This window comes from Sus scrofa, chromosome 17, assembly GCF_054392235.1.
Source record: "Sus scrofa isolate SSC_HxYL_T2T_F1_AM1 chromosome 17, Sscrofa_HxYL_maternal_Yorkshire_Landrace_v2.0, whole genome shotgun sequence".
NCBI classification, from domain to species: domain Eukaryota; kingdom Metazoa; phylum Chordata; class Mammalia; order Artiodactyla; family Suidae; genus Sus; species Sus scrofa.
The window spans coordinates 20,603,060-20,616,101 of NC_139399.1; the positions used below are offsets into that span (position 1 = coordinate 20,603,060).

At 39.7% G+C, this 13,042-nt stretch overlaps 1 protein-coding gene across 2 annotated transcripts in view; it reads right to left on the reverse strand.

Moving 5' to 3' along the window:
- Window positions 1-13,042, reverse strand: part of LOC146395161 (uncharacterized) — a 100,055-nt gene that overhangs the window by 47,702 nt on the left and 39,311 nt on the right. The window contains exons 34-38 of one of the 2 annotated variants that reach the window (XM_085004278.1): window positions 12,544-12,745; window positions 9,918-10,101; window positions 6,318-7,265; window positions 517-587; window positions 80-173 (exon numbers count right to left, since the gene is read on the reverse strand). In XM_085004278.1, the coding sequence (XP_084860404.1) occupies window positions 80-173; window positions 517-587; window positions 6,318-7,265; window positions 9,918-10,101; window positions 12,544-12,745 (1,499 nt within the window). Of the gene's footprint in view, window positions 1-79; window positions 174-516; window positions 588-6,317; window positions 7,266-9,917; window positions 10,102-12,543; window positions 12,746-13,042 lie in introns of those variants that run through there. The other variant, XM_085004279.1, reaches the window with a different exon arrangement.

A 13,042-nucleotide genomic window follows, 5' to 3' on the forward strand; every position in this document is an offset into this window, starting at 1 on the left:
CTTTTCTAAAATATTCTCATATAATATTGGTAACACAATTAAAATTCCTTTTCAGTACGACAGAAAAAAACTGACTTACCGAACTTAGACTCAGCAGGTTTTTCTGAAGCTCTTCAATTGTGCCCGCTTGCATTTTGTTTGTACCTTTTAACTCGGCATTTTCCTTTTCAAGCCTAAAATGTGTATTTCAAAATAATTATTCTCACACATAGATTGTTAAGACAACCACACCAATTGTACACGAACATCCACAGGTTCCATTACATAAATTCTGAAATTTTTGAAAGGTAGATGTTTTGGCCATTTTGTTGTTTTTCTAGTAGGGTTTTGCGGATAATGAGAGAAATTTAGAAATAATGGGGAAAAAACATTTCACAACACCCCAAAACTGAAATTTTTACCCGGCTCCCCAATGATGTCTTATTTGTCATCTTTCCTGATATAATTCTTACACTGTACTGCTTATGTGCTTCATACTTAATCCCTACTTATTCTCTGTGCTGCTTTAAATCTTACTTTTGCATTTGATCCTGCATCTTCTCAGTACATTTCACGGCCTCCATATATCGATCTTGTGCTTCTTGCAGCTAAAACAAAGGAAAACAATGTTTTTACCTACTGATAATCTAGTACAGATATATCTGTTTTCTTGTCTTGTTCATCTGCATATTGTTTATGGCTACTTTTTGTGCCACTAGAATAGACAGGAGTTGTTGTAACAGAGACCTTATAGCCCACAAACTTGAAATATTGGCTATCTGGTCCTTTACAAGTTATCAACTTCTCCCCTAGTATTAAACGTAATATTATTAATGCATTAAATTCCATTTTATCAAGTAAATATACACATTTATACGTTGGCAGATTGGGGAAAGAGAATTTCCTTACAGGAAACATTTATGTATAAACACACACACACACACATGCACACACATATCCACACAACACATATGTGTACATACATGTATACACATTCACACAGTACATGTATAGATACACATGTGTACACATACACACATGGGTAAATGTATAATACATGTGTACATACACACATGTATATGTGCATACACACATGTACTATATCACATATATGTACATATGTATGTATATGTGAATATATACACACACATATATGTACACACACATATGTATGTGTGTATGTATTTTCTTATTGTTTAGGGCCACACTTGTGGCATGTGGTGGTTCCCAGCCTAGGGGTCTCATTAGAGCTATAGCTGCTGCCTAAGACACAGCCACAGCAATGCAGGATCCAAGCCAGGTCTGCGACCAATACCGCAGCTCACGGCAACAACGCCGCATCCTTAACCCACCGAGTGAGGCCAGGGATTGAATCTGCAACCTCATGGTTCCTGGTTGGGTTCGCTTCCAATGTGCCACAGTGGGAACTCCGCATGTACATTATTGTCTTCTAAGCTACACTCAACTACAACATTAAATATCCACACCAGCGAGTCACTGTGGCACTTCTAGTGATGATGACAGCTAACACTGCTTTTGGTGACAACCAGAGATCTCATGGACTAGTTAGAGAGACAGTATCTACTCAGGAGCCAACATGCATGACTCTCAGTTCCAATCCCATCCATTATTAGCCCCATGTCCTGGAGCAAATTACTTAAATTTTCTGTCTCAGTTTCTCTGTCTGTAAAATGGAGATAATAATAGCATCTACCTCACTGGGATATTGGGAAGATTACAATGGGGAATACACATAATGTACTTAGAAGACTGGGTGGCACCTAGCAAGTGCTAAGGGTTTGCCATCAGCATTATTACTCTTGCTATACTGTATGTTCTCAACAATTTAATATTTAGGCACCTAGCATGCCTACGGACATGGTCTCATATACAAGTCACCCTCAAATCAGTCTTCATTTTAGTGAAAGTGGCTGTCGGTGGGGAGCTTGAGGCCCAGAATATATGCCCAGTACTTCAAAACCTTCCATTAATTCCACCAACCAACTAGTACTTTTTTCCACTTATATAGTCATTTGGAACTTACTTCCTCTCTGCACCACTCAGTGGGCAGTGGTCACAGACTACAATGCAGAGAGCACCTCCTGGATTGAGTGATACAAGACTTCCATGACCGTTAGAGGAATCAATCCACTGGCATGGCTATTAGGTCAAAGTTCTGAATTGGTTTATTCCCAGGGACTGTTTATGTCAACCTATTCTACCAAGGACTCAGATGAGAAAATTCAGCTTATGGAGAATGGATATCAGAAAAGCTATTCTTGGAAGTTCCCATTGTGGTGCCATGGAAACAAATCCGACTGGCATCCATGCGCACGTGGGTTTGATCCCTGGCTTCACTCCATGGGTTAGGGATCCACCATTGACCTTGAGCTGTGAGGCAGGTCCAAGACGTGACTCTGATACTGAGTTGCTCTGCTTGTGGTTTAGGCCAGTAGCTGCAGTTCTGATTCGACCCGTAGCCTGGGAACTTCCATACACTATGGGTACAGCCCTAAAAAAAGCAAAACACAAAAAAGGAAAAGAAAAGCTATTCTCAGAACTTTACAGTTAGTGAAATGCTATCAATCTGTAAATTCCACTTTCAGCTGCATACTAAAGAAAATTAGATTTTTTTTCATAGTGAGGGCAAAAATGAACATTTAATTGAACAATTCTTCTCTATGAGTTCAAGTACTTTCCATTTTGTATTTAATTGATTAAAATACCATTTAATAAAGGCTTTTTCATACTAATATCTCCACAATGAAATTATGCCTATGATAAAAGTGCTTAAACTTATCCTAGTAATAACACTTAAGCTAAAATATTTTCAGTTTATGCAAGGACTGGTGCCATGCATATAGTTTCATAGTCCCTGTTAGACAAATTTATACTTAGACAAGATTGTCTCTTATGAAAAAAAATTAAACAGAGTAAAAATGATGGGATAAACTGTTCTGCACAGACCAATGACAGGGGACAATGAGAATAGGGTCAATGACAGGAGGAACAGTCAGAGAAAGCTTCGTGCGAAAGGAAGGAGAGACTGGAAGCCCTGTCTGAATAAATGGAGGACTAGGTGACAGGAAAAGAAAGGGAAAAGACAGAAAGGACAGCATGAGGAAAGGCAAAGAAAAGGTGACATTAGCCAGTTAACTCACAGGAGAAAATCCAACAGCAGGGAATAAAACGAGTCAACACAGTGACTTGAAAAGGAATGTTCACAGCAGCATTATTTATAGCCCCAATGTGGAAACAACCCAAAGGCCCATCAGCTGATGAGTGGGTCAATGTTTTGACCATGTAACACTGTACTGTTCCACAATGAACAGACATGGAAGTGCTGATAATGGGCTCTACCATGGAGGAACCTTGAGAACTTTATGTCAAATGAAAAAAGCTAACCACAAGGTCCAAAAGTCCATGTGAGTCCATTTGTATGAAACCCCCAGAACAGGCACAGCTATGGAGACAGGAATTAGCCTGGTGGTTGCCTGGGGCTGAGGGAGATGGGGGCTGTGAGCGACCCCAAAGAGATACAGAGTTTCTTTTTGGGGTGATGGGCCAAAATTGATTGTGGTGAAAGTTGCACAACTCTGAATAAACTAGTAGATACTGAACTACACATCTTAAAGGAGTGGATTATATGACCTATGAAGCATACAAATCTCAATACGGGTTTTTTTTAATCCAATGGTAGCACCTAGATAATTTCTTAATTCCTTATTTTGGCTACGCAAACTAGACAAGATCTAAATATCTCCATGCATTTACAATAGTTAATTTGAAAAGAAAATAAAAGCAACGCCTAACTTCAACCGGTTTGTAGAATGACCTCACTGCACGAGATAACGTGAAATCCAAGAAAGAAATATACACACATTCTATACTCTTTCACAAAAGTGAAGATGAGAAATGACAGTTTTCTGGAACATTCCATTAAACAGTATCCTCTGACTTTTATCTGGCTTGCCTCATCATGGTGATAGAGACATCACCAAAACTTACTGTTTAATAGAAAAAAACAGACTCTCAAGTTCTGTGAGGAATGATGCATCATTCTCTACTTTCCCAAGGGGAAATAGCCTAAGAAAAATTATATAATACAAAACATCAGAATAAAAGTCAGAGTTTAAGAAATAAGCACATTATAAAACAATAAAATGGTAATGAAATAATGGTAACGAAAATAAAAAAAGAAAGCTATCCTTGAAAATTAGTCTCCTGAAACACTTTGTGTTATACATTAACCGTGGACACTCACATTTAACAATCTCAAACATACTTGACTTGTGATTTGTAATTTCTTTTTTAAATCTTATGCCTCATCTTCTAAATTAGCACAATAATGTGACTTGACTTCCAGTGAAGCCTCTGACCTGGACAGCTTTTTTAGGGTATCAGCCAGTAATCATTTTTTAAATTCTTTTTTTTGTTTGTTTGTTTTAGGGTTGCACTCATGGCATATGGACGTTCCCAGGCTAGGGGTCCAATTACAGCTACAGCTGCCAGCCTACAACACAGCCACAGGAACGTGGGATCCTTAATCTACTAAGCAAGGCCAGGGATCGAACCTGCAACCTCACAGTTCCTAGTCAGATTCGCTTGTGCTGTGCCATGACGGGAACTCCCAGCCAGTTCTTGTTGATGTTGTCCCATAACTGCCTAATAAGATACACTACCACTGATTTTATAAATCACCCTATTATTATTTATATTAATAAAAGATAACTCCAACATAGGTAATTCAAAAACTATCCCCACAGACATCAACTCACCTTCTTCCCTTTGCATGTGCACCTTCCAGCTCATGGAATTTGGTGAAAGATTCAGAAGGTGTTACCCTCTTGCCTTATCAACATTAAGTTACTTAGAGGACAGATTCAGCCTTGCCACCCACTCCTCCACCCTCGCCAATGAATTGGCAGAGCTTACCACCTCCTGAAATCTCATAAAGAAATGGATGTGAAAAAGAAATAGAATAAGGGCATCCTCTTGCTGCCCAGCAGGTTAAGCATCCAGTGTTGTCACGGCAATGGTTTGGGGCTGTGGTGTGGGTTCCATTCCTGGCCCTGGAACTTCCACATGCCCTAGGCACAGCCCACCACCCCGACCTCCCAAAAAAGAAAGAAAGAAATAGGAAAAAATAGGTGTATAGGTCGAATGAGTAACGGTAAATTCCACTCTGTGTAACATCTTCCTTCCTTTTTCTTAGAGGCTCCAATTATCTTCCGATTTCCCACTGTAAATCAACTCTACCTCACTATAATTAAAAATGAAACCAAACCCAGAGTTCCTCACACATTCAATCCCATGCTCAAGTCCTTCCAGCGGATTCCTCACTCAGAATAAAAATGAGGCCATGCCCATGGCCTCCAGGGCCCTTGATAACCTGGCCTCCACCTGCCTCCCTGACCGCAGCCCCTGCTGCCCTCCCCCCCACCCACTCCACGAAGGCTCCTCATGAATCCTGCCACCTCGCATTAGGCTGAAAATGGGACTCCAATGCCAAACTAATCAATCAGAGAGCTACAGTTCAATCTGGGTTGGACAAACTCATATCAAATAAGAGCAGCTCAGGCGTGAAATGAGAATGAGGAACCAGTCACTCGTAAAAATGGCCAAAGTAAATTATAAGTAGCAGTGGGAAGATTAAGTCAAATGCAGGTCTGCCAAAACTCACCCCATGGGTGCCAGATTATGGTTTGATGAAAAGGAGATGCCTTTAAAGAGTTGAGACGCCATAAGAATACATGATTTGAGATTGAAATATTTCCAAACTTACATCAAATGGACATGAATAAAAATAACACTGTACCAATGAGAAAGGTCTGAAAAGCTACTGAAGGAAAAGAACTATGAGACACAGCACTCATACATGAGTCCCTCTGGGAAATCTTGATGGGCTGGCAAGGTCATCCACACAACCGAATCTTAATATCAAAGTACTCATCTGAGGTATGAGCATTTCACTTATCTTCTCCATCATGCTCTCACAATGTGGTGACACAGAGACAGAAATTATCGTCTTGGCACCGTAACAGTACATCGTTAACAAACATCTATATCTACGAACAATTTATAACATCATCTCTTACAACTGCATAGGTGACACAATGTCTTGACCCAAAGCCAAGCACCTCTCAGGTCTAATTTTTGTTTGCTGATTACAAAGGAGGCTTTCAGGCTGACTGATAGCATATACATATACATATAGATATACAGACATATAGATATCAGTTTTGACATTCAACTAGATTCCGTTGTGGTCACCGTAAATGTTACTCTGAACTTCCCTTCAGCAAGTCTGAGAATCCCTTCTCTTTCTGGATACTTACTGCTCTCTGTGTTTTCACATTTTTAGCCCGAGACAGCTTCTCCTTGAGAAGATGAAGCTCATTGGTTAACTTCTTAAGGCTTTCCTCCAGCATCAGACTTTCCTTTTCCCTTTGGTCTTGAAAGGTCTTCAGGATATCCTGAAACCGTTCTTGGCTACCCATTACCATCTTCTCTTTGCTCTCGATTTTGTTTTTTGCATCATCCAGCTGTTCTTGCAGCAACAGGTTTACACTCTCTAGTTGGGCTAATCTCTCCTCCAAGCGCTCCTGCTTGCCCATGTATTCCTTCACTTTGCCTTGTTCACGTCGACACAGGTCTTCACTTTCCTTCTTCTGACACTGTGCTTGGCTCAGTTCTCTCTCTACCTGCTCTAACAGCAAAGAGTTTTCTCTGAGAGCATCTCTCGTGTGATGCATCTCAATGTCTAGGCTACTGAATTTACGCTGGGTTTCAGACAATTGCTGCAAAAGTAGCTTGTTGTGATCTTTCAGGTTAGACATCTCCAAATTCATTTTGTCCTGTAAGCATAGCCACTCACCTCTTGCTCTCTGAAAGGTGAGTTCCAGGTCTCTTTTTGCTGTCTGACTTTGCTCATGATCACTCATGGCAGTAGTCAGCTTGGAACAATATAACGCAACATCTGTTTCCAGGCTTTCTGTCTTTTGTTCTTCCTTCTTCAGTTTAGACTTCAGCCTTGTATTCTCAGCTGTCAGATCATGAAGCTGTCCACTGTATGTCTGTGTCAATTTTTCCTCACTAAGTTTTATTGCCTTTTGAAGTTCATCATTCTTTTGTTTTACAATTTCAATGTCCTCTAAATATTTCCTTTCCTTTTCCAGGTTCTCATTTTTTATTGTGTCTATTTCTCGTTTTAACGTGGCAATCTCATCCTGTATCATGAGATTTTCATGTAACAGATTTGTTGCTTTTTCGTGACTATCAGAAACCTAAGTAAAAGCAAAGGAGATTTTTAGCCTGTACGCAATAAACTGACCCATGCTTTCCTCTGAAATGAAACACTAGTCTATGTGTTTATACAATGAGAAGACTGCAGTGAGTGGAAACCCAACTGGACAGAAATAAAGCTTGGATACATCTCTCAGACTTTCCACAAGCAGGAATCCCTTGAAGTTCAAAAACTGAATGGAAGATAAGGAATCCATGAAAAGGAAAAAGGAAACCAAACCACAAGAGAATTTTTAAAATGCTCAGGATTAGAAAGGACTTTTCTCCGAATTACAAGAAGCCCAGAAGGCATCTAATAAAAAAGGAATGAATCTAACTCCACTTACGCATGGCTTCTGCTGTCTAATGTGTCCAGCCACCCCACAGGAAGAGCCTTTTCTCTGTACATGCATTGAACAGACCGAATTTCCTAAAATGTTTTCTTCTCTCCAGAGAATAATAGTTCATAAATATTTAAACTTCCTAACATGTTTTACAGTCAGTTACAAGAATTACACCTACTGATAACTGACAAAGCTAGCCACTGTACTAAGCACTTCTACAAACATCGATTCCCTCTCTAGGACATTTCTAGGATGAAGAGATTAAAAACATAAGCAAGGTCTTCTGTTTCTACTATGAATCGGCTTACACGAAACCACAAGTACTTCTGGAGTATGATACATAGAAACCCAAAATAAGCTTGAGGTTTCACTCTTGGTGAATACACTAATGGTAAATCAGGTCAAATGCATAGAGCTCTTCTTAGAAAATCATGAGAGTATTTGCTGCTGCAATAACTTTTATTTCCTCTTATTAATGTTAGAATATTAATCAGTGGGAAATAGGTGGGACATTCGATTGAACTCTTTTACTAAAAATAAGATACTTCTCCATAAATACATTGTAACTAAGCATATACTGTGGCATATCTATCACTATTCTCAAAAGTTCCTTGCACTGAAACAGGATACCACATGGAGCAAAGTGGTAAGTTTCTCACAAGGAGAAGGATGACATCCAACACAGGGTCTCTGAACTGGCCCTCCGCTTCCTCCCTGCCATCGGTGGAAGGGATGATGTCCCGGTTAATCTATCGAGGAAGTAAAATCACTGGCGAAACCAAGAATATCTATTATGACTACTAGTAGCTTTGCAATTATGGAGAGTTCATCAATTCCTATGGAAAACATTAAAGGCCTCTCCTTGGATGAGGCCATTGTGAATGTCACGACATGACTGCTGCAGACAATGGGGATCGGAACTAAAAGGGTTACTTTAGGAGTTCCCGCTATGTCTCAGTGGGTTACGAATCAGACTCAAGTAGCAGCTCAAGTCACCATGGAGGTACGGGTTTGATCCCCAGACAGGGGCGGTGAGTTCAAGGATTTGGTGCTGCCGCAGTTGCAGTGCACTCAATCCCTGGCCCAGAAACTTCCATGTGCCTTGGGTGCAGCCATAAAAGTTACCAAAAAATGTTACTTTACCCAAAGGGCCAGAAATGCCACCTGCCCCCACAAATATACTTATATAAGCTCTAAAAATGCTGTACAGCTTCTGGGATACACAGTGCTGGTTTTTAAAATATACATACAGAAGTACATACGCACACATTTTGGCTTCTACAACCTGGCGACACATTTCTTTAGGTTTTTGGTCTCATACCTTTTAAAAGGAGTCAAAAGCTTAAGGGCAGAAACTGAAGGAAGAAAATGTTGAAAGGAAGTGGCCTTCTTTAAGCACAAAGATAGTTATCCCACATGAACCATTCAAATTTTAAATTAAATGATAGCTGAATTAATCAGAGCAAAAATACAGGCAGGTAAGTTGTTGTGAAAGAAAATTCCTTTACACACCGTTCACTCCATCATAGACTAAAGGCACCGTATTTTAATTTAGCCTGTATTTTCACATAAAAAACTCAAAATTGGAATTCCCTGGTGGCTGAGCCAGTTAAAGATCCAGGGTTGTCACTGTTGTGGCTCGGGTCACTGCTGCTGTGTGGGTTCAATCCCTGACCCAGAAACTTCTGCATGCTCTGGGCCAAACAGAGCTAAACAAACAAACAAAAAGCCAAAATGAAGCCCTGGATTTGAAGTAAGAACATGATTTGGTGGAGTTCCCACTGTGACTCAATGGGATCAGCGGCATCACTGCATGGCTTTGGTCTGGTCTGGTTTGGTCTCCGGCAAATGCGGCTTGGAGTTGCCTGGGAATTCCATGTGCTGCTGGGCGGCCAAGAAAGAAAAAAAAAGAAAAGCAAAGGAAAAAGTAGATCTATGCCCATGAGTGGGATTGCTGGGTCATATGATTGTTCTATGTACAGTTTTCTAAGGTCCCTACATACTGTTCTCCATAGTGGTTGTACCAGCTTAGAATATTACTTTGTTGAATGGACCCAAAATGCCAATCATTACTTTCATGAGGAAGCTCAATTTACCTAGCATTCCTCCATTCATAAAATATATACAGGGCTCTTAGAAGCCAAGAAGTGCAAGTGAATAATTTAGCTGTAAATGGCAGGGTTCATATTTAGGAGGAGATGACATTTTATTTGTTTCAGACCTACATGATACATATTAAATCAAAGGGATATGAGAAATAATACTGGTGAAATGGTGTCAGAATGAACATTTCACCAAGGATTAATTTACCTGGTTCAGCCTGTCTCTCACAGCCTTCAATTCCCCTTGTAGTCCTTCGACAGTGAGTTCAAGTTGCTGTTTCAATTCAGTTTCTTTACTACATTGCTCTTCTTCTCTTCTTAACTGCTCTCTAATTTCTTCAGATAACATATCTGCCTTTTTTCTTTGCTCTTCTTCTTGTTTTAAGGATAATCTGTGGATAAATATGCTTACCTTAAAATGTGTCTTGTTAGAGAAAAAGTTCATTCAATGATCTGGCTCTTCACACAGTGTAATATCCTAATGATATGTCTGTCTCTGTTCTCCAATTATTTTTCACTTCTAGGTCTCATGGTTTTAATTTTTAAATTTTTTATTATAGTTAATTGAGAATGTTCTATTTCTCCTTACAGCAAAGTGACCCAGACATACATGTATATACATTCTTTTTCTCCTATTCTCTTTCAAAACGTTCTATCACAAGTGAGTGGATACAGTTCCATGTGCTACATACACAGCAGGTGGGTCTTCTAGTGTTAATTTGTCACTTTGGTTTCTTCACAGAGATAGTAATACTTAAAAGATAGCAATGAGTGAGTTTCTGTCATGGCTCTGCAGAAATGAATCTGACTAGTATCCATGAGGATGCAGGTTCGGTAGCTGGCCTTGCTTGGTGGGTTAAGGATCCCACATTGCCATGAGCTCTGGAGTAGGTCAAACATGCAGCTCGGATCTGGCATTGCTGTGGCTGTGGTGACGGCCAGGGGCTACCAATCTATTTTGACCCCCAGCCTTGGGAACCTCCTTATGCCATGGGTAGACACTAAGAAGAAACAAAAAAGCAATCAAAGAAAAACACTTTGCTACTTAGTAAGTTTTAATCAGTAGTAACCAGTGAATAGTGCCAGAAGTTGAAATTTAACATTATTCAGGAAAATTAGAGGTGAAAACTACCCTTTGTTCCCACTCAGTCATAATGACTCTCCATTAGAAGAGAGAATGCAGTTACTAACTAAAAGAAGCTGTTGTTTAGAAACAAGTTTATAAGTTCACTAGAAATGACCGTGCAGCTTCCTGAACTATTCCGTGTACCCCCAAATGATTTATAGCGCAAGATAACATCTGTAGATGTCTTTTGCATCTACAAGTCCCCACATCTATAGTGCACGATATCATCTGTAGACATCTTATAGAGAACATCTATCTGGGGATTACTACAATCAAACTAAGCTAAGGAGTCTAATATCTATGGCCGTATTGTTTGTTTTTCTTTTGGGCCCACACTTGTAGCATGTGGAAGTTCCTAGCCCCATACCATACATCACAGCTGGGGCAATGCCAGGTCTTTACCTCACCAGACCAGGCCAGGGATCAAAATCTCACTGCCACAGAAACAATGCCAGATCGTGATCCTGCTGTGCCACAGCAGGAACTCCCTGCCCTGTGCTTTTTATGATTTTTTTCTTTTGAGACACTTTCAACTTACCATGTTAAAAATAATCTATTTACTGAATCATTTTAAACCCTCTTCCGAACAAGACACGATCCATATTAATTAAACAATAAAGAAAAATATGTGCTTTCAGCATAGACCACAGAAGTAATTTCATCTTTGTGTGAGAAATATGTCGACTAATACTCACTTTCCATTTTACTTTTCATCTATCCACATCCACACAGATGTTAAGAAGAAAACTGCAAAGTATTTTAAAAGCTTCTGTCTTGAGAAGAATGGTCATTTCATATGCCTATGGGTGGAAACCTAACGTAATATAATCTTCTCTGAGAACAATTCAGAAATATGGATCGAGGAGTTCCCACTGTGGCAGAGGGGTTAAGGACCTGGCTTGTCTCCATGTCATTGCCAGTTTGATGTCTGGCTCCAGAACATCCATATGCCAAGAGTGCAACCAGAAAAAGAAAAAACAAACAAAAAAATGACAACAGAACTATGGATTCAAGAATTTTTTTAAAAGTTCTTTTACTTTATCCAAATAATACGAGATTAAAGAATTTTTTCCGGAGATCCTGTCATGGTGCAGTGGAAATGAATCCCACTGGGAATCATGTGCTTGTGGGTTTGATCACTGGCCTCGCTCAGTGGGTTAAGGATCCGGCATTGCCATGAGCTCTGGTGTAGGTCGCAGATGCAGCTGGGATCTGGCATGGTTCTGGCTCTGGAGCAGGCCGGCAGCAACAGATCCCAGTAGACCCCTAGCCTGGGACCCTCCATATGCCACGGGTGTGGCCATAAAAGGTCAAAAGACAAAAGAAAAAAAGAATTTTTTCAAATTAAATAATTAAAAATGACATAAATTCATAGAAAAGGTGTTGCTTGTATCATTAAATACAATACAGAAAAATGAAAAGCAACCAAAATTCAATCTGATAAACAAGCAACAAGGTTTTCATAAAGTGGAGGTAGGTACGGTCATGAAAATGACTATATGGAATGATATACATTAAATTATTAGAGGTTTTCACTGTTAAGAACTTGCTAATTTATCTTTAGGAACTCACGGTCCACAATACTAATGACGATTTTCCCCTCTAAAATCCTAGAAGGTAAGATAGCACTTATAAAACATCTCTTCTATAACTGCATCATGAAAACAGTTCAAATGTCTTTAAATAGTAAAACCAAGATGCTCAGTACCTCAAGCTGCAGAGCTCTCCTTGCCACTCTGCCATTTGATGCTCTAACTGGGACTTCACTTCTTTTGTTTCTGATAGCTCCTTTTGTAGGCCACTGATCGTACTTTCCATGTTTTTAACTTTTGCTTTAAGGAGTTCACATTGGCTCTTTTCAAGTTCTAGTGATCTTCTGTATGAAAGAACTGCACCTAAGCTAAGAGAACCTGCATTTGGGAGAAAAGAAAAACAGAAACAAAACACATGAGCAATTCTTGTGGATAAAGGGTGGGGTGCTTTGTACAGTCACTCATCCATAACATGAGACAATACATATTGGATATCTATAATGTGGAAGCATGCGAATAAGCTCTGCAGATAAAACACACAAGACCCCTGGCTCTTGTTCAGCTTCAAGTCTAGTAGAAGAGAGAGACAAACAAAGAAAAACTCAGAGAGGTACTCTAAGACAAGAGAGGTCCATGATCAATAACGTAACTGGATGTAGACTGGGTCCAGGGAAG